This window comes from Marmota monax, unplaced genomic scaffold (assembly GCF_021218885.2).
Source record: "Marmota monax isolate L192 unplaced genomic scaffold, Marmota_monax_Labrador192_F-V1.1 WCK01_AAM20220418_F8-fsc00011, whole genome shotgun sequence".
NCBI classification, from domain to species: Eukaryota; Metazoa; Chordata; class Mammalia; order Rodentia; family Sciuridae; genus Marmota; species Marmota monax.
In genome coordinates this window covers 9,885,923-9,908,266 of record NW_026693082.1, presented here as the reverse complement: position 1 = coordinate 9,908,266, position 22,344 = coordinate 9,885,923, and the positions used below count along the sequence as shown (strand labels likewise).

The following is a 22,344-nucleotide window of genomic DNA, read 5'->3' as shown; positions in this document are numbered from 1 at the left end:
CCAAACTTACAGTCCATAATAAGTACAATACATACATTTTTATCATGTCTGCTATAGAATTAATAAATAATTGGTCAACAAAAGTAAAACCACAGATGATTCCTACTGGGATAACATATTATTAGGAAACATGACTTAGTCACAAAAAAACAAAAATCAAGCAACTGAATGTATATCTATTTTTAAGCTAAGGATAAAAATGAAAAATGCTTCACGGGTAGGGTAAGACCCATGATAATTGTGTTTAAAACAGGTAGCAATCTGGACTTTCATTCTAAAACCTGTCATCTTGGTTCCTATTTTCCAAGGAATTCAATCTGATGTTAAAAGACATGTCATAACTTGGATTTCAGACTTTAGTGTTTCAGAAATATGTTTATATTCTTCATAAAGTAATTATGGCTATCTTAAGACAGAAAAGGCAAATGGCAGAAATACACGGGAAATATAATTGAAAAATGCAGTGGTCCAGAAGCACTTGTGGGATGATGTCTCTGAGAAGCTGCTCAAAGCTTCAGAGTTTGAAGTTAAATTTTTGATGTTGTCACTCTCAATCTATTGAATGGCTGACAGACAATCAAACCCGTCTGGCTGGCTGGCAGCTCATTTTGCTGGCAGGTGGCAAACAATTAGACACACCAATTTGTGCCTCCTGATGACATTAAAGCATGAAACTAAGTTGTATGCAGGGCCTAGTGATTTGTGTGAAAGCATTTCAAAAATAATACTCTTTGCCGTGGCAACTCATTTCAGACTGCCACCTCCCATTATGGCTTTGAGTAGTGAAGACGACAGACTTGAGTTACGTGCAGTGCAAGGCCGCTTCTGTTCAATCCGTCATCAGTGCCCCCTGAGACCTCAATCCCCTCCTTTCATCAATATCACCTCATCATTTACATTTGATAGTACTTGAGCTACTGCATATATTAACTACACTGGAGACTCTTTTCCTAAAAAGAATTGAAATATGCTTTGTGCTCTTCAATTTCATTTCTACTTATGCAATTTAGAATAATGATTCCATTCCCATTGCACTTTGCACAAATGCTACCATGAACAAATGGAGAGGTTTATTTTTTTAAAGCAATATTCTCAAAAGTATAATAAATTTTGAGTAGCTAAGAACATTGGCACTCAGGTGATTAAGTTTTACAGAAAAAAAAATTCTTAATAATAATCCAAATTAAAACAAAAATATTTTACTTAGCCTTTATTCCACTGAATTCTCTTATATAAATCACAATAATTCTTTGTATTTATCAGTTTGCATTTTAACAAAACTTTAAGTATATGATTTAAGACGGGACACAAAAATTAATAACCCTATATTAAATTATTGAAACTTTGATTTCTAGATATAGACTTATAGATATTTACAAGCACATACACTTAAAGACATATACTTAAACAAACTCAGAAACAAGACACACAAATAGATCCTAGAAACATAAACCACATATGTGAAATAGGGGACATCAATGTGAAATGGACTAAGGAACATTCACTATATGAATGAACATATGAATATAATATTAACACAAAAAACTAAAAATAAGAGGAACTATTTGCTGATATTTTATAGTCTCACCATTTTTTACATTTTAAAAACTTTGACAGAACATATTTTGTCTTGTCAATGACAATTATTTGCAAACATTCTATTTCCTGTAAGTTCATTGAAAATAAAATTATTTTATTCATATTTATAACCAAGATGGAAATTAATGTCATATAGAGTTACAAAAAAGTTTTTCAAGAGATAGATGTTAAAGAGTTCACAGGCAGAGTTTAAATCACATTTGTATATGAAAAGGATAACTCAACCTATCTTAATGGTTTTATTGCTATACCTATACCCCCATAATATAAAAACTTACCATCTCTCATTAGAAAAAAGAATTTTGGCTACTGAAGAGAAAAAATATTGAATACATGTTTTATTTGTTTGTTTGTTTGTTAGTTTTTAGTTGTTGATGGACCTGTATTTTATTTTTTTTATGTGGTGCTGAGGATCGAACCCAGTGCCTCACACATGCTAGGCAAGCGCTCTAGCACAGCCCTACATGTTTTATTTGACTATATATTTGACATTCTAGTTTGATATCCTAAGAAACATTTGATTTCTTCACTCAATCTTGTCTCTCTAAAAATAAAAACACCTGCATGACAATCACCACAAAAACACATGAATTTTGGTATAAAAAGCATTTCAAACATCAATAATGATATAATTCAGATAGTAAACCAACATATTCTTAAGTTTATACATTGATATATAAACATAATTTGCAACATGTATGAATCCCAGTGGTCAAATTTAAATACTACTGGTAGTAATAGTTGACTACCTAAAATATTTTCTTTTTTTTCAGTTGTATGCAATTCAGGGGCCTTTATTTAAAAAGCACAGGCAAGAAATGAGAATTGTATGATGTTTTGATGCCTCTTTCAGTGCTGGAATTTAAATTGTGTACTGATCAACCTTTTGTTTATCAATAATAACCACATTGCCACCACTGTATCAATCTTTATAAAATATATTATTACATTGACTCATTTGATCAGCTCTCAATTATTTCAAACTAGGTTGCACTCCTGAAGATAGGGGGGCTTTCCTGAATTTCCTGCATGCTACAAAAACTATAAAACAAAATTTGGGCTCAAGTTACAGTTTATCCACTTAGTAGCTATATACCTTTTGTCAAGCTATTCAATCTTGGTTTTCTCTTTTAAGATGGGAATATCAGCAATACTTTGTATGGTTGTAAGGTAAGCTAAGGATTAAGTTTGATATCCTTAATATGACATCAAGGCTTTCTCTGATCTATTGAGCACCTCTACCCTTATTTCCCAGAACTGGGAATATCGTCACAGTCACTGCACAGGAGACTGTGAAGAAGATGTCAGGACATGTTCAGACCAGGCATGGTGCATTCATTGCCTTGAAAAGTTGTCACAGGACAAAATCAAGGTTTTTTTAGTGAGAAAAGAGGAAATAGGAAAGCTACCAAAAGTGTATACTACAACTTTTTGTGCATAAATTTATCAAACTTGAGTTATTGTGATTTCTATTATTAATATAATAGTTTTTGTTGTTGTTTTTAGGATAAAAGCATATATATGATTATTCCAACTTCATTTCTAAGAATTTCTGAAATGACTTCTCTCCCTGTACCCTACAGAGACATGGCCCTGCTGATGGAGAATCATTACATTTGACTTTTCTCCCTGTTTGAACTTGTGCTTAAATATTTTCTTGATGGTACGCATTTTTAAATAGTTAGATATAGTATATGTGCAGATTCTTTAGTTCCAAAATATTTATTCCACTGCTTTAAACTCACTTTTGTTTCTGGAATGGGGGATTGAACACTGGCATTTTACCACTGAGCTATATCCCAGCACCCCTACCCCTTGTTTTTAAATTTTAAGATAATGTCTCACTAAGTTGCTTAGGACCTTGCTAAGTTGCTGAGGCTGGCCTGGAACTTGTGATTCTCTTGCCTCAGCCTCCCAAGCCACTGGGATAACAGACATGCACCACAGAACCAGACTTGAACTATCTTTTTATTACATAAATAGTGCAACAGAAAAAAGAACTCATTATTTCTAACAAATTCTTTTAGTGATTAAATATTTAAACACAGATATATGGGTCACATTATAAATGGTTTAGATATTTAAATGCCAAAATGCCTTTCAAGAATATTTATTTGTCAAATATATGCCACAAGATATGCCTTTTTTGCTGATACTAAAAATCTTATACGGAAGATTATTTCAAATGATTTTTACTTTTTTAACATAATTCCAATTAAAATTTGAATTTGAATTTTATACTTAGAGCAAGCTATTAATATCCAAGAATTATTATAGAATGTTATAATACTACAATGGAAATTAATGTCATTTAGATTTACATACTAGGTCTTAGAGATATTTTGCCTATTCTCTGTCCCACTTTATACATAAAACAAGTCCAAAGAGAAAAATGACTTCTCCATTGCGCCAGGGTCCCTTGATGATGGATTGTAACCAAAATCTGGAGTTTTCTATTTCAGATTCAATGTAATATTTACCACATCATTTTGAAAATCTTTTTCTGAATCCATTAAAATGTCCTATGAGATGCATCAGCTTGGTCTATCTCTTTGATATTCTTTGTAATGGGAATCTACATTAATACAGTTTTTGAGGCCCTTCTACATAAAATTCAATTAATAGAGTCTAATTTTCCTTCTACAAATAGAGCACTGTGAAAAAGAAATTCAATACCTACCTGTCAAAGGAATGAAACTGCATAGGAAGAATTGTTTGAGCTTCTCTCTTTAATGCTGGGTCTGGGTATGGGATAGGTTCAGGGCCACATTCTGCAATTTCAACAGGAGCAGCCACAAGACTTTTCAAAATTTCCTTGACATTGATCCCTTTGGTCTGACTAATGCTAGATATGGATGGTGCAGGCTTCAACATTTCATTGGGATTTTCAGTTAAGCTCTCTTGTGATTTCTTCACCTCTGATGACAAAGTAGATAAGAGTTCACTCATGGCATCTGGGCCTGTAGTAGTCTCTAATTCTGCCCCATTCAGGATGCTAGTCACTTGCTCCTCTCCAATTCCTGAATCTGTATGAGGAATTGAACTCTCTAGCTGAATATCTTCACCAGGCGTTGGTGTTTCTTTTTCCTTTATAGTGTCTGGAAATGCAGCAGGTGTTTCTGTAATGAAAGAATTTAATTTTAAAAGTTTCATTAATAAAAACTTTGTGTTATTAATAAAATGTTCTTGCAGTGGAATAAAAAAATAAAATGTGAGAAACAAAAAATTTGCATAATCATGATTGTGCATAATAACACAACTCTGTTACAAGACATCATCCATATACACTTTTTTTTTTTTTTGCTCAGAAAACATCAAAACGATCCTGTTTCTTTCAAAAATCATCTGCAATTTCAAAACTAATGCCTTTAACAGCATCAGGAAACTGTTCTTATAATTTGCAGAAGCATCTCATTAATAATTATTATATGAATTTCCCCTTTAATTTTTCATTGTCAGGTATCAATTATATATAATTTTTAAAAATATGAAGTAACTTTATACCTGCTTTGGTATTTCAATAACCAATAACAAAATGTCTAAAATACTTAAACTCGTTAAACATATTATTTTAAAATTACATATAATACATAAAATTCTTAAAAATGTGTAAAATGTGAACTAGTTCAAAACTAAATTAATTACAGAATAAATGCTCAAGAATGTAGTCTGTATGTGCCTTTATGATCATCTTCTTTGTGAATAAATATAAACTTCAATTTGCAAAAAATAAATAGGAAACATATGTATATGTCTATATAGATATGAAATGCACATGTTCCTAATTAAAATCGATGAAAAATATATCAAAAATGTCAAATTCTAGGGCTGGGACTGGGGCTATAGTTCAGTGGTAGAGAGCTTGCCTACCACAGTAGAGGCACTGGGCTCAATCCTCAGCACCTCACACACAAGAACAAACAAACAAATAAAGTTAAAAAAGGGTCAAATTCCTATCAAATCTAATTATATAAAAGTTAATATGATGAAGTTCTTCACATAACAAAATGTTAGCAAAATCTACCTTAAAAATAATATAATCTGGGGCTGGGGATGTGGCTCAAGCAGTAGCGCGCTCGCCTGGCATGCGCGCGGTGCTGGGTTCGATCTTTAGCACCACATACAAACAAAGATATGGTGTCTTCCAAAAACTAAAAAAAATAAATAAATATTAAAAAATTCTCTCTCTCTCTCTCTCTCTCTCTTTCTTTAAAGAAAAAAATATATAATCTGGGCTCTCGTGGTAGAGCACTTACCTAGCATATGTGAGGGTTTGGGTTGGATTCTCAACACCACATACAAATAAATTAATTAATACATCAACAATATAAAAATATGAATATATGTAAATTTAACAGTCTTTAATGCAGTCATTTTGAAAAACAAAATAAGGATATTGTTAAGAGAAAATATATAAATTATTTGCATTTCCTATATAATGTAGATAATCATTATATGTTAACTATTTGTATTTCCTTGTATTTAAGTATATCCTTTGTTAAATAAGAAAGGCAGACTAATTTATAAGATCTCTTCATTGTTGGGAGGCATAAAAACATGTTGAAGGTTTTGTACCCACATATTAAGGGACTGAAAATAATGTGCTGGGATTTCCTAGTAACACTCACAAATCTTTGGCCCTGTCACTTAGACAATTTTGTTAATCTCTTGAATGTATATTAATAGCATAACATTCAAATTTACTGAATATGTAAATTTATTACTTTTTCCAGATGAATTTCAGAATAAATTTACCAAGTTTCAAAAGCCAGAAGAATTTTATTCTCCTGTTCTATTATCCTGTTCTATTGATCTGAGTGATATAGATAGTTTGATAAGATAAAACAAACTCTTCATTTTATTTAATCTACCAAATGCCCAATACTCATTTCAATTGATTAAACAAATACATCTCTCATAATAAAATGCTATGTTGCAGCTTTTCTTATATTTATTAAATAGGTTTTAGTTTGGTTTGCTTGTTAATTTGGTCATTGGAATGAAAAAAAGATTAATCTGGGAAATACAGTAATAATATTCAGATACTGAATGATCAATGTGAAGAACAGAGTAGATGTACTCTTTATTGTTTCCAAGATTAAAAATTAAAATCACTGCAATAAAGTGTTAAAGGCAATTTAAACAACACTTGGAAAAGTACTAGAGAAGAAAACAGGTAAGAGATAAAAATAATAAATATAACTCAAGAGAATACGGTAATATGCCACTGAGAAAAGAGGATAAATAGGAGGAATGTTCAAGAGAAAAAATTAATTATATTTGTATCAGTGAAGTCTGTAGAAACTGATATATATATATATATATATATATATATATATATATATATATATATATATATCAGTAAGCCAACAGAAAAATAATCATACATTTTAGAATCAAACTAAGGTAAAAATAGAAACTTTGGAAGTTGATGAAATAACCTGAGAATATAGATGTCTGAGGTGTTCTGTTCCACTACTAGAATTACCTGAATTAATTTTGACACACCTTTACACACATATAATGCACTTGTTTTGAAAAAAAAATTGTGGAAAAACGTCAAGAAAGACCTGCACATCAATGGTGACCTTGTCAATGACACAAGGACACAGAATGGAAGTGAGAGATATAACAACTCTAAAAGAAAAAATAACAAAAAATACAGTATCATGGTTCTAGCATAGGCTAACCTTTCTTATAGTGTTTAATTATTAAAAGGTATAGCATATATAGTCTTGTCTAGCTCTTAGTCTGAATTTAGCTGATTTGTGGATTTGGTTTATAGAGTTTTGGCTTTACATTAACATGATGTCTAAATATTTTTATTTGTTGTGTTTTACGTTAAGAATTACACAAAAACTTTTCAAGTTCCATTAGAATGAAATATGAGTATTTCACTAGTAAAATCTTTTAGTAAATAGAATCTTTGAGTTGGTGTCCACAAGCTATCATATCCAAAGTTTTGGCCACACACTACACAAATTTTTGCTTATCTCTAAATTAACTGACTGACAAAAAGCATTAACATCTATAATGTACTAATGAGATATTTGAAACTGCAATATAAACATTGATATCTCAATTATAAACACAATTGAAAGTTCATTAAATTTACCATCATCCTACATAGAGAACACCGATAAAAACTTTAACCCTGAACAACAAATATACCATTTATGGTAACTTTACACCCACATTAATTTTGCTGAAACAGTCACAAAATTAAAAACTTGGAACTTAATGGGTTAATATTTAATATTAGAATATTTTCAAATACTTCATCTGAATATTTATACAGTACCAAGAAAATCTTAATTTTATTTTTACTAAAACTGAATAATTTTAAAAAGTAAGAAGTAATTTTATATTTCAATGATTGTATCAAATAAATGTTTTTTTTTTTTTCACATTCATTTCTCATTTTTCACAGAAGGTTCTTAATATAAATATACTTTATAGACATTTTCTTAATTCAACAATAATTATTACTCATTTTGAAATAAAAACAGAAGTGATAGATGTTAAGTGGCTTGTGAGGGCCACAGGGCTAAGAGGAAGATAGTAAGATTGCTGATTCAGTCCTTACCCATCAGACCCAACAGTTAGTATATAATGATATATAACAGCTGTTAACCTTTGGGGTCCTCTAGAAAATACACATGTGCATATGAAAGGGGGCATGTTCTAAAATCAATACAAAGCTAAACCAAGATTTGATTAAGGAAGAGCTCATTAAAAAGGAGGCATTAAGAACTACAATATTTTTCCCTGAGTTATCTCAGCATGCTTGCAAAGTACTATCTTGTGATAAATATAATTTACTTTTCCTTTTCAAAATTCAAAACAGATTTTTTTGTATAGTGATTCAGTATTCTTCTAAAATAAATATATTTCAAAAAAGGAAAACAATTCAATAATTATATTACTCGAATTAACTGTGTACTTTCATATGAAGCACATTGCTATTTGTGGATTTTTTTTAAAGGCTTTGCTCAAACATTCATGATTTTTCTTTTTACATAGTTGTATAGACAATTTTCACTAGGGAGTTTCACAATTTTATTTTACACTGAAATTTATTTATTTATTAAAAAAAATTTGTTGTTGTTGTAGATGGACACAATACCTTTGTTTTATAAAGCACATCTTGTGATTGTGTTCCATAGAAATAAAAATAAAAGTTTTGTTATAATAGCAACTACAAACAAAAAGATAAACAGTCAAGAAACCTACCTTAATTTCTCATCATGCATTAACAGCATTTACAGTGCATGCTCTCACCTGATACCCATAAATTTCAGCACAGCTTAGATAACTTACTTTTCCAGAATGAATCCCTGTGACACTAAAGTACACTAAACAAGTGACTTTCATAGAAAATTTGGCATGGGCAACAGAGAAAGAATAAATAAACCTGTGCAGGTCATATTAATGACAGTGGGCTTGTAAGTTTTCAATAATTCTCATTGATTTTTATAGCAATAGGCCATATCGGTACACAAATAGAAACATTACCAGCCTTAGTGATCTTAACCTTGTCAGAAACAAGCAGTTGGATGTCAGATGCCTCTTTTTCTTATTGTATTTCTTTGATTCTAATGAATTCATCTAATATATTTTGTAAAAAAATATGGGGTTAAGTTCAACAACTGCTATGATGTTTACATGCTGACCTCATCACATTCTTTCATCCAAACTTTCTGTTCTACAGTGATTTATAAAGTGTTTTAATATGTTTTACATATTAAAGTACAAAATTTGCTATTTTCTAAACTCTCTAAATGAGGAATAACATGAAAAGAAACATATAGCTGCTTGTTAGCACAACATTAAAAATTATATTAAGTATTTGCTCAAGTGGTAATATTAAAATTAAATCACATGAATTTAAAATAAAATAAAAAGTGCATGTATATAATTACATTTACATTTTATTTACATTAAATCCTTAAATGCTAAATTAATTTATATAAAATCTAACTTTGATTCCAAAGAAAAAAATAAGAAATAAGTACATTGAAAGATTTTAAATTATTATTAAAGTTCATTTTCTATATACACAAAAAGACTGCAGTGCATTGAGAAATTAGTTGTGATATTTATATAAAGGTTTGCTTGCTTCCTTTATTAAAAGTATGAAAAAATACAACTTTAGGAATTCAATGTTATTACTGAAATATAAACTTAAAATAAATAATTATATCTTCTCAATTACTGTTTTAAGAAACAACAAAAATGTCTTCTGATTCATGTTTTGACTATACTGTATGTAGGTGTGAGTTTATTTTGAGTTTACTACTTTTAAAGTACTCTAAATTCTCTGGATATACAAATAAATAATTTTCTATCAAATTGGGAGATTTTTGAGGTCAAATCTTTGAAATAGTCTTTCTGTCCTTATCCTTCTGTTTCCTTTCCTCAAGTACTTCCAGTATGTGTTTGTTTGTTCACTTAACGGTATCTCACAAGTTTGTTACACTCTTTTTTTTTATTTGTTTCTTTCCTCAGGCAAGGATAATTATAAGTAACCTATCTTCAATTATGCTGATGCTTTATTCTGCTGAATTCCTCCAGCAAATTTTTCATTTCATTCACTTTAACTTTTGACTACAGAATTCTTATTTGGTTCTTAATTTTCTTAACTTCTATCTCATTTTTATATTTTCTATTTGGTGAGACACCATCCTCATACTTTCAATTTTTCAGAAAAGGTTCCCTTTAATTATTTGGGCATATCTGTAACAATTGGTTTAAAGTGTCTGTCCAATACCTGGGCCACCTCAGAAGTATTTTCCATCAACTACACCTTCATTCCCCAGTCACCCAAGTATTGACTATACTTTCCTATTTCTATGCTTGGTTCACAATTTTTTTTGTTGTTATGGACATTTTAGATAATATAATGTGGCAATCCCGGAAATCAGACCCTTCCCTGTTATTATTATTGGCTTTCTTGAACTAATTATGTAATATACTTTTCTATCACCTGTGGCCATAGATCTCTACTCAGTTGCCTTGGTAATCAGCTAATGATTTGACAGACATTGCCTTAAATGTACTAGACCAATCTCTCCCACTCCATGCTAGAAGTTCCCAGGTGGGAGGGAGCATGCTTACAACTGCTCCTACAGTTTAAAACTCAGCCTTAGATTGTAGTCTTGTTTGCTCAGGGCCTCAAGGTCAGCAAAGGTGAGGGAATGAGGCCTTAGGTCTTTCTTAGGCTGTGTACAGTACTAGGAATATGAATATCTCATTCTCAAAGTTATTTAAGCTGAGAGGCAAGATTCTTCTTTACCTCAAATGGCACTATCACTTGAGGTAGTTATAATGTTAAGAAAATGACTAATAATTTTTCAGCAAATGTCTGGGAGCTAGGGTTTTCACCACCAAGAAAACTCTGGATCAGGATAAATAATAACAAACCCAGTAAATGAAGTTTTTCTCAGGGAGTTTCTCTCAGCTCAAAAAGTTCAATGCTGTAGGAACAGGACTTTCCAAAGAACTCCAAACAGGTCTGTTCCTTTATGGTGTCTGCTAGCTGCTAGTTTTCACAGGTACTATGGTTGTCTGCCTTTGGTTTTCAAACTACCACATACCTGAGTAGAGGGAACAGCAATAGGGTGAGTTAAATCACTATGAAGATTGCTGATCTTGGGAAGGTTGTCCAGATTTTCTAAAATCAATACTGTTTGGATTGTTGTAAGAATTTGATTACTTTCTAGAGAACGAAAAAAGCTCATTTTGACAGTTTCTTCCAGTGTTTTTACAGCTTTTTTGGAGAAGCAGTACTTTGGTGATTCCCATTTCATTTATTCCTGTAAATCTTACCTCCAGATTATATAAATTTTAATGTACTTTCAATTTTCACATTTTGAATAAATCATCAATAAGAACTTACAAAATATTCATACATAAATATTTTATTTTTCTCTTGCCCTACCTTGTGCTTTTGCTCTCGTTCTTTCAAAGAATAAAACCCACAATTCCTTTAGAAATATATATGCATTTCGGTAATATAATGGAGGCAACCATTAACACCAAAAATAAAATGCCAACATATGGGTCTCAGACTTTTCTTGAATTGCAGACAAAGAAATAAAACCAAATACAATATAATTCTAATGGTATCAGTTAGATAAGCCACAATTTGGCATATAATGGTCAAGAATTATGTTTTGAAATTCAGACTATCTGAGTTTCACTCAAGACTTATTTATCATTGATTAGCTTTTTGAAATAAAATGAGTCATTTAACTTTCCTCATCCTTATTCCTTTATCTATAAAATGGGCATATAATCATAGAGGCAATTATAGTGATAGTTCAAGAACAAGAAGTATGAATAGTGTATAGCATAAAGTAAATCTCACTATGAATTTTAAAGATCATGGGAATGTAATCAAGTTGATCAATGTTCCAATTCTGACTCGAAAACTTAAAAAAAGTTTTTTTTTTCACATTGCAAAATGTCCAAGTCCGATTTTCCATAACCTGAAAATATTTTGCCTCATATGGCAAGAAGGACATGTAAGGACCTTGAAAAGAGGATATTATCTTGAGTTATCCAGGTCCTTAAAAGCAGAAAACCTGGGTTAGGGTTGTAGCTCAGTGGTAGAGTGCTTGCCTCCCACATGTGAGGCACTGGATTCAATCCTCAGCACAACATTTAAAGAAAAATTAATAAAGTAAATTCATTGTGTCCATCTACAATTAAAAACAATATATTTTTTTAAAAAAAGCCGAAAACCTTTTCTACCTGATCAGAGGAAGGTGTGACAACAGAAAAATGTGCATGGAAGAAGGAAGGAATGAATCAAGGAATCTGGGTGGCTTCTAAAAAATGGACATGGAAAGGAAAATGGATACTCCCTGAGTCTACAAAAAGAAATACATCATTACCATTACTAATGCCTGGATGTTAACCCACTGAAACCCATGTTGTACTGACCTACAGGACGGAAAAATAATAATTTTTGTCATTAAATCTGTGATAACTTTTTTTTTAGAATTTTTTTTAGTATTTATTTTTTAGTTTTCAGCGGACACAACATCTTTGTTTGTATGTGGTGCTGAGAACGGAACCCGGGCCGCATGCATGCCAGGCAAGCGCGCTACCGCTAGAGCCACATCCCCAGCCCCTAGTCTGTGATAATTTTGATAAAGCAAAAGAAAACTAATACAACACTCTGCATGTTTTAAAACTAGATCCTTCATGATTTAGCTACATGATTTGATTCTTGCCTACCTATATCTAACTCATGGAATGCATCTCTTTCCCTTATTATATTCTACCAACATATGTTCCCGAAATGCACCAAGTGATGTTTCTGAACTTGTGGCTGTTTTCAGGAATTTGTTTCCACTCACTGTCCCGATTCTTTTTACCAAACTGAATTCATCCTTTGGTTCTCAGCATAAATGTCAACTCTATGAGAGGCATTCCCAACTACCAAACTAAATTTCTTATTTTATACTGACTTAAAAATGTATTACTTAGGATACACATACTTTTCAAATACATACTTAAGTGTGTTACTTATAAAAGTGTATCTCCCTTGCTACACTGTTAGCTTTGTGGAAATAAAAACATTTTGGTTACTATTATATATCCTTAGTACCTAGCATGTAGCAGGAAATCATTAATTTATTGAGAAGATATATACTGAAGGAATTATTAACTGAATTAAAAGTCAACAGATTCTTTTAAATTTAATAATACTGAAAACACATTTATAATGTTTTTAAAATTTTTTTGTAGTTGTAGATTAACAGCATACCTTTATTTTATTTATTTATTTTTATGTGGTACTGAGGATTGAGCACCACATGTGCCTTACACATGCTAGGCAAGTGCTCTGCCACTGAGCTCCAGTGCAGCCCCACATTTATAATATTTTAAGTATTTAAAATTAAAAAAAAATAATTGTTAGGAAAAAGTAATATGATTTTTACCTTTAAATAATGAAAATATATAATATATTCAACATCAGTACTCAATAACAGTTCTTCAAAATTTTATTGATAAGAATGTACTAAAGTTCTTAAAAATGTTATGTATCCACAGAATGATTATTTACAACTTAAAAATTAATCTAAAAGCAGGAGATTAAAAATTTGCAATACTGAAAAACTGTTCATATAAATAAACAATTTAATAAATATTAATTGTATTTCAAATTATACAATAAATTAAAATTGGGTGGTTAAAAATATGTATTTGAAGAATTGATATATCTTTGTTTCCTTAACAAATAATTCTAAAAGAAAAAGTACAAGAAAAAGGGTTATGAACACTTTTAGGTTATATACATATAGAATATATATTTACATTCTCATCCTTCAGTAGTCTGCCCAGTTTGGCATACTGTGACATATTTTTGTTTTGATATTAATGTACTTTAATTTTATCCTTTGTTTTTACTGCATCTTGTCTTTCTTTTGTTATACATTTGATTTTTTGCAATCACTATTGTATATTCTTTTGATACGTAAGAGCTCTTTACTCATTAAGTCTGTTAACTTTTATCATATAAATATATAATATTTTTCCTATTTGTATTTGCCTTTTTATTTTATTAATTTAGCCATATAGTGCCTTACATATAGCCATATAGATATATAAAGCTTTTATTTAGTCATATATTTTTACTTCACAGTTTCAGCTCTTGATATTAATGGTTTAAAATGATGTTATGATAATACATAAGTATTCATTTTAATTTTCCATAATTACGTTCAGTTTCATTCTTACCTTTAAATTTTAACACATAGAATTTATGTCACATAATATGTGAGATAACAATATATTAATTATTTTTACGAATGGTTATGCCACTTGGTAACTCTTTGCCAAATGATGCTTCCCTTTGCATTGATAATATATGGAATGTTTACATATTAACATACGGGACACTGTAGCCTATTTGTTGACTTCCTATGACATATGTCTATTCTTATATCAGTACATTATCTTTTCTTTTTTTTTAGCTTTTTTTGTAGTTATAGTCAAACACAATACCTTTATTTTATTTATTTATCTTTATGTGGTGATGAGGATTGAACCCAGTGCCTCGCAAGTGCTAGGCGAGCGCTCTACCACTGAGCCACAACCCCAGCCCCTACATTATCTTAATTGTTTTATTTCTTGTCTTATTTCTTTATAAATTCTTTTCATAAATTACATCTACTCATTTCCTACAGATCATAAAATAATAGGACCTATTTCTTTGTAATTCCATGTAAATATTAACTTTCTTCTTATTAAACTAACAAAAAGCTTCTATAGCTTTTAGGATTAGTTATAGTTAAATTCCTTGCTTCCATTTTCACATGGTTATTAGCTAAACATATTTTCAGGCTACCATGAATACTCATCTTTATAAAAATTGCTTAGTATTCCCACTAACTTAATCATTTACTTGAGAAATATTTTACTATAATTACATCTAAGCATAATGCAAGGACTAGAGATACAATGTTGAAAAAAGAGAGGTTCTATTCAACATAGTACTGAAGTCCCAACTGGAGCAATTAGGTCAAAAAAAAAGAAGAAGAAACAAAAGTTGGATCTAAGTTGGAAAGGAAGAAGTTAAATGATCTCTTATTACAGATATCTTGTTTTTATACATAAAAAAACCTTTAAGCACCTGTGCCAATAACAGCTTAATCACAATAGAGAAATCCATCACATCCACCATCCCAAGAATTTTGTAGAGAGTATACAAAGGAAAATCTTGGGACTATCACAGAATTCTGTCTATTACGATCTTTTGTTCCACAACAACTAACATCTTGTTAATAGTACTCACAGAAATTATCATTTGAAAGGTATTAATATTTTTCATCTTTAAAACTTCAATTTGGTTCTTTTACTTTCTATCTTCTAGTCCTCACTTCATTGTGCTCACTTTTCCTTTTAAATTGAAAAAACATCCTGAACACATGTATAAGGGCTATTTTAATGTCCTTCTCTGATAATTCTACTATTTCTGTTGTTTCTGAATCTGCTCCTGTTTGTTGACTTTTTTCTTCTGTTTATGCACCCCTTTTTTCAACCTCTTTACATTGCTTAGTAATATTTTCTTGGATGCTAATATTTAATTTATGTTTTCTGGTGAAGTATTGTCTGCATTTCTTTAAAGAGTATTGGCATTTTGGTCTAACTGGAATTTAAATAGCATAGATCAGTGTAATGTTTCAAGTCTTGTTTTTAAGCTCTGTTCTAGTGGATCCAGAGTAGCCTGCATTGTGGGCTAATTTAAGTCACGCTATGATGTGACTCTTTCACAATCTCTAGTATATTCCACCATTATGTATATTAATATACATAAAATTAGGTATCCTCAATTTGCAGATGATACTTAAAGAAATGTAATGGAATACAAGTACAAATACTATATCACTTTATTCTCAACTTCCAGGCATAAATACAAATATCATATATCCGTGAAACCTGAGGTATGTATTTATTTATAAACAATGACATCAGAAACATTAACTTTATAATCACTCATGAAAAAAGAATACCAAACAGGTCAGGAGATGAGGTCAATATTACCTTTGTAAAATGAGTGGGCAAAGCTCTGCTCAGGAATTAACTTGGCAAGGAATCCATGGTTCAAACTTGGATGAGGGATAGATGGTATGACCACAACTGTGGAGAAAATCATGGAATCAAATTTGAGGCAGCATGTAACAACCTGGAACATGGTCCACTGAAGATCCATGCCAATCCTATATTACTGCAACATGTAAACAGTACTAGCAACAAAGAATGTATCTCTGAAGAGAAAAAGAGGTCAAGATAATCAATATACTCAGAGTAATTTTAGTACCACACATAGAGACATACAAATACACAAGAAAATCAGAACCAGAAGGTTCAGTATACTATCAAATTATTTTATACAGACATGATAGATATGAACACATTAAAAATGAAGAAAAAAGTAAAAATAAGATAATAAAGTCTTAGTGTCTGAAATTGTGAAAGGACATAAACTAGCATGGGAGGATGATGTTCAATTGGTAGAATAAAATTAAAAGTGAAACTATATTATAATGAAATAACATCAAATTTCTATGTTAAAAGTAAACATATAAAAGCAAAATATTATAACTAAAATATAATCCTTATCTATACATTAGCAATGAAAGATAAATAAGATCTGATATGCTTATGGAAAACAAGATGCAGAGATTTGACCACTAATTTCTACTCACTTTTTAAAAAATATCCTTTTAATTTATAGATCACTTGTAATAATTAAGGAAAGGCAATTTCAACTAAAAATTAACCCCATGACACCTGAAATAACCACTGAGTAATCAAGGTTACACTAAAAAAAGAGAGAAAAAACCTTGATGTAAACACCTGGTGGGAAATACAAATCACTGAAAGCACCTCATGGTACTAAAATGAAAGTTGCCAGAAAATATGGTTATTGTTTTCAAGCAGAGTAGACAAAGCTGGTAATGTAAGAACTTCAGCAAAATGAGTGTGTTTTGCAAATGAGCAAGACAACATGATCCAAGATGGTCTTTACTGTCTATGATGTTCTCTCTCCATTCGATTTTGATTTTAGTTGAGGCCACTTTGTACAAATTTTGTACAGCTTGTACAAATTTAAAATGTGTGTCTGATATATCATGAATAACTGACAGGCTATTTAGATAGTAAAATAACTGTGAACAGCAGAAGAAAGCAAGATAGACAAAGAAGGAAAGAAGGGAAGGAAGAAAATTAATTTTCCAGCTTGGTATAAAAATTTATATTTTGGCTTATTTCTTAGTCTTGAACAACTCTATAAGGACCTCTTAATTTTCTTGTTCTAAAAATAAAAGAAGAAATGTTTTTAAAAGTATGAGTCACATGCAATATTAAATAGTGGTATGGCTAATTGATTTTTGTTATTAATAAATAGGAAACAGTAGAACCAAAGCTGCATATATATATATATATATATATATATATATATATATATATAAAATATTATAAAAATATCATTCACACATTTTATGGAATTAAAATATTGATTTGGCATTCACATACCAATTATTTATAACTATTTGAGATAGGGGCTGGGGCTATAGCTCAGTGGTAGAGCATTTACCTCACATGTGTGAGGCACTGGGTTTGATCCTCAGCACCATATGAAAATAAATTAATAAACAAAAATATTTTTAAAATAATAATTATTTAAGATAATTATGAGCAAGTCCAGTTCAAATATGAATGTAAAAATGAAAAAAAAAAAGAAAGGGAAATAAATGGTGGTGAAAAATAAACAAACAAACAAAAAATAAAGTACCTGTACTTGTTGGTGAATTTATTTCTTGTCTGATGTTTCTACCTGGTTGGCTTCCAGGTCTTGCAGTCTCTCTCTGGGGTTCTAATATGTCACGATACTTAGAAACCATCAGAACCGAAATGAAGTAAACAACAGCCAGAGCTAAGAACTGTGCCTGCTTGCTGTCATCCTGTGTAGAATGAAAAGGCAGTTGGACACTCAAAATTTTTTAAGTGTTATGTTCTTAAAATATAAGTAACTACTACTGTTTTGCTTTCTTTATGGAGACAAAATGATATTTAACTTATATTAAAATCTGCTAAGTATATATTGTTATTTTTTATCAAGTAAACATATATATGAAACTTCAAAAATGTATTATCTGAGTTATAGGTTAAAAATAATTTTAAAAAACTAAAATGTTGAAATTTTGTTAAATAGGACACAAAATTTTATCCTTTGATCTCTTTACCATTTTTATTTATACTATGTAATATACACAATTTGGAATATAGTGTATGTGTTCATAAAATATGCAGGTGGCACAAATTTGAAGGGAATAATTTAATGTTCTAGATTTTAAACACTTAAGAGCTTAACTATTATAACTGAATTAAATTAACAATATAAAATTATAGTTGAAATACGTATAAAATTTTAATACAGTAGGACCTGAGCAAGAAAATATATGGACTATGAAATGAGGGAAATATAAACAATAAAAGAGCCTAAAAGATGAATTTTATACAAGTTTGATACGAATTTGAAGGGTGACATGGTAGCTTTAAAAAATTCAAATTCAATCTTTGATTGCAATAAAAGATAAAATGTAATAATCTAATTCTTCTGCACAGGAAAAATGACATCTAAAACAATACCAATATTCGAGGCTCCTCATTTCAAAACCTCAGTGGTAATATGGACTTCTTCCAGAGGAGAACAGCAAAGTGACAAAGAGTGTGATACAAATGGGCCATGCCAGTTAAGGAGATAATAGTTTTTAAAAGCAGACTGCAGTCCGGGAGAAAATATAACTTCATAATGGGTTTCTTTTCAAAAAGAAACTGCATGTAACCTTGAGAGCTCTATTTTAAAAGCCTACATAACCATCTTTTGGGAAATTATGGTTAGAAGGTTAATTTATATGACCTCGAAACCATTTTTTTTTAGAACTTTATTTTTATTTATTTATTTATTTTGTGGTGCCGGGAATCAAACCCAGTGACTCATGCATGCTAGGCAAGCGCTGAGCCACAACCCCAGCTCCCTGTAATAACACTTTCAATGACACTTGTATCTAAAGAATCAAATGCAAATGCTTATATAAAATCTTCTCTATGATTCTTCTAAAATCAAATTTTTAGGTAGAAACCATGGTCCACAGATAACAGGATTAAAAAAAAACAGAAATAAGAAAAGTATGCATTCAATTCTAATAACTTCATTAATGAGTATTTTAGATTTAGTATTTATTTAAGCACAAGCAAACAAGATTCAGAATTTGCATGCACTTATCAGAAAAGAAAGCAAACAAGAAATATTTACTAATGGTTTGAGGTCATGAAAAATTAACACAACTAATGAAGAAAATGACTAAAATTGATAAAATGTGCTCTGAAATAGTATGATTTAGGATTTTATACACTACTTATATACAATTTTTCTCACTAGGTGATAAATAACTTTTCTAGAGAAAGTTTCTTAAGAAGTGTTTAAAATCTGTATTTCTTGCATTATAATGTCGATGGCATAAACAGAAGGAACAAAATCAAACACTTAATCAAACACTTTGTAGTTACTACAAAAGGAAATGAAATACAAATCAGACTAATAAAAGATATCATCAAGAATGAATTCACACATAGCTCAAGCTATGATAGACCTTATTTTGAACAAGCTCTACTTTCACAACAAGAAACTCAGTACTAGGCAGTAGAAGGCATTCAACAGTATGTGTGGAATGAACAAATGAATGCATTTTCTATAGTAAAGTTGTAGAGTTGTAAATAAAAGAAAGTGTGCACTATGGTAACAGTCAAGATAAAATTCTCCCTCCTGGCATTAAGAATGTTTCTTTATCTTTTTAAATTCAGGTCTTTAAGCCAATTGTACTACTTATTCACACTTCTGTTGTTGAAAATAAAGCCTGATAAACACAGAAGCTAAACATTTGAAAAATGACTAAATTTTTATAGAAATGAGCTCACTTGCTTAGGTATTTTACGAACAAATAGGTCTCTCTTAATGGGTCAGGGTGGCCCACGCCTGTAATACCAGTGACTCTGGAAGCTGGGATAGGAGAATTTTAAGTTTGAGGGCCTCCTCTGCAATTTTGCATCTGGACAACTTAGTGAGAACCTGTCCCCCCAAAATTTTGTAACATACCTCTTTCACAGTTTTCTTTCTTGTTGCATTCAAGTTTTATGGCCTTTTAGTGTCTTATAATACTTATTCATATACCATTTGGAGGGCATGTGATTTATTTCTAGATGTGGGCTATTCTGAATAAGGCTACCAGGAACACGATGTGCAAGTTTTTGTGCAAAGGCATGTTTCATTTCTCTTGGATGTTTTCCTAAGAATGAAAATGTTAGGTCATATGATGATTATACATATGACCTGTTGAGCAACTGTCAAACTGTTTTCTCAAGTGGAAGCCCTATTTATGTTCCTGCTGGCAAGATTTGAGAGTTCTAATTTCCGCATATCATTGCTATCACTTATTATTTTCTGCCTGTTATGATTCTGGAATGTGTATTTCATTGTGGCTTTGGCTTACCTTTTTTTATTAAAAGAAAATACATTATTCTGTGATGCATAAAATTATCTTTTTAAAATTTTTTGTTTCTTCTTTTTAGTTCTACATAACAGAATCCATTTTGATATATTCCTACAAACATGGAATGTATCATATTCTAATTAGGATCCCAGTCTTGTGGATGTACACTATGTTGAGATTCGCTGTGGTATATTCATATATGTACACAGGAATGTTATGTCAGATTTATTCTACTGCCTTTCCTGTCCCCATCCTCCCTCACTTCCTTTCATTCTCCTTTGTCTAATCCAATGAACTTCTACCTCTGCCTCCCCCCACTTGTTGTGGGTTAGTGTCCACCTTCGTTTCTTGAGATTAGCTTATTTCACTTTGCATGATAGTCTCCAGATCCATTCATTTACAGCAAATCTCATAAAGTCATTCTTCTTTATGACTGAGTAATATACCTTTATCCATTCATCCACTGAAGGACACTTAGATTGTTTCCATAGCTTGGCTATTGTGATTTGAGCTGCTATATACATAGATGTGGCTGCATTACTGTAGAATGCTGTTTTTAAGTCTTTTGGATATAGACTGAGGAGTGGGATAACTGAGTCCAAAAGTGGTACATTCCAGGTTTTCTCAGGAATCTCCATACTGCTTTCCAGAGTGTTTGCCTCAATTTTCAGTCCCACCAGCAATGTATGAGAGTACCTTTTCCCAACATTTATTGTTGCTTGTATTCTTTATAACTGCCATTTTGACTGGAGTGAGATGGAATCTCAGTATGTTTTAATTTGCATTTCTGTAATTGCTACACAATTTAACATTTGTTCATATTTTTGTTGACCATTCATATTTCTTCTTCAGATATGTGTCTGCTTAGTTACTTTGCCCGTTTATTAATTAGATTATTTGTCTTTTTTATGTTAAGCTTTTTGAGTTTTCTGAACATTCTAGAAATTAATACTTTATCTGGGGTACAGGTGGCAAAGATTTTCTCCCAGTCTGTAGGCTCTCTCTTCACATTCTTGATGGTTTCCTTTGCTGTAAAGCATAGCATTTTAGTTTGATACTATCCCATTTACTGATTTTTAAATTTTATTTCTTTCACTTTAGGAGTCTTATTAAGGAAGTTGGTTCCTAAGCAAACATGTTGGAGTGTTGAGCCTACATTTTTTTTCTAGCAGGTACAGGTTTCTGGTCTAATACCTAGGTCTTTGATCCACTTTGATTTGAGTTTTGTACAGGGTGAGAGACAGTTAAATTTCATTCTACTACATTGGGATTTCCAGTTTTCCCAGAACCATTTGTTTGAAGAAGCTAACTTTTTTTCAAAGTATGTTTTTAGCACCTTTGTCTAATAAGAGATAACTGTATTTATGTGGGTTTGTCTCTGTGTCTTCTATTCCATTGGCCTTCATACCTGTTTTGGTGCCAACACCGTGCTACTTTTGTCACTGTTTCATTTTTCTCACTAAGGATTGTTTTGGCTATTACAGGCTTCTTATTTTTTCAATTGAATTTCATGACTGCTTTTTCTATTTCTATTTCTGTGAAGAATGTCATTGGAATTTTGATGGAAATTGCATTAAATCTGTATAGCACTTTTGGTAGTATGGCTACTTTGACAATATTAATTCTGCCTACCTATGAACATGAAAGATCTTTTCCTCTTCTAAAGTCTTCTTCAATT

At 30.9% G+C, this 22,344-nt stretch overlaps 1 protein-coding gene across 8 annotated transcripts in view; it reads right to left on the bottom strand.

The window, feature by feature from the left end:
- The window catches only part of Nbea (neurobeachin), a 651,894-nt gene that overhangs the window by 412,060 nt on the left and 217,490 nt on the right, over positions 1 to 22,344 (bottom strand). For all 8 annotated transcript variants that reach the window (XM_058582531.1, XM_058582532.1, XM_058582533.1 and 5 more), the window contains 3 exons: positions 17,909 to 18,077; positions 16,156 to 16,251; positions 4,280 to 4,718 (listed from right to left, as the gene is read on the bottom strand). In XM_058582531.1, coding sequence (XP_058438514.1) covers positions 4,280 to 4,718; positions 16,156 to 16,251; positions 17,909 to 18,077 — 704 coding nt within the window. The remainder of the gene's footprint in view (positions 1 to 4,279; positions 4,719 to 16,155; positions 16,252 to 17,908; positions 18,078 to 22,344) is intronic.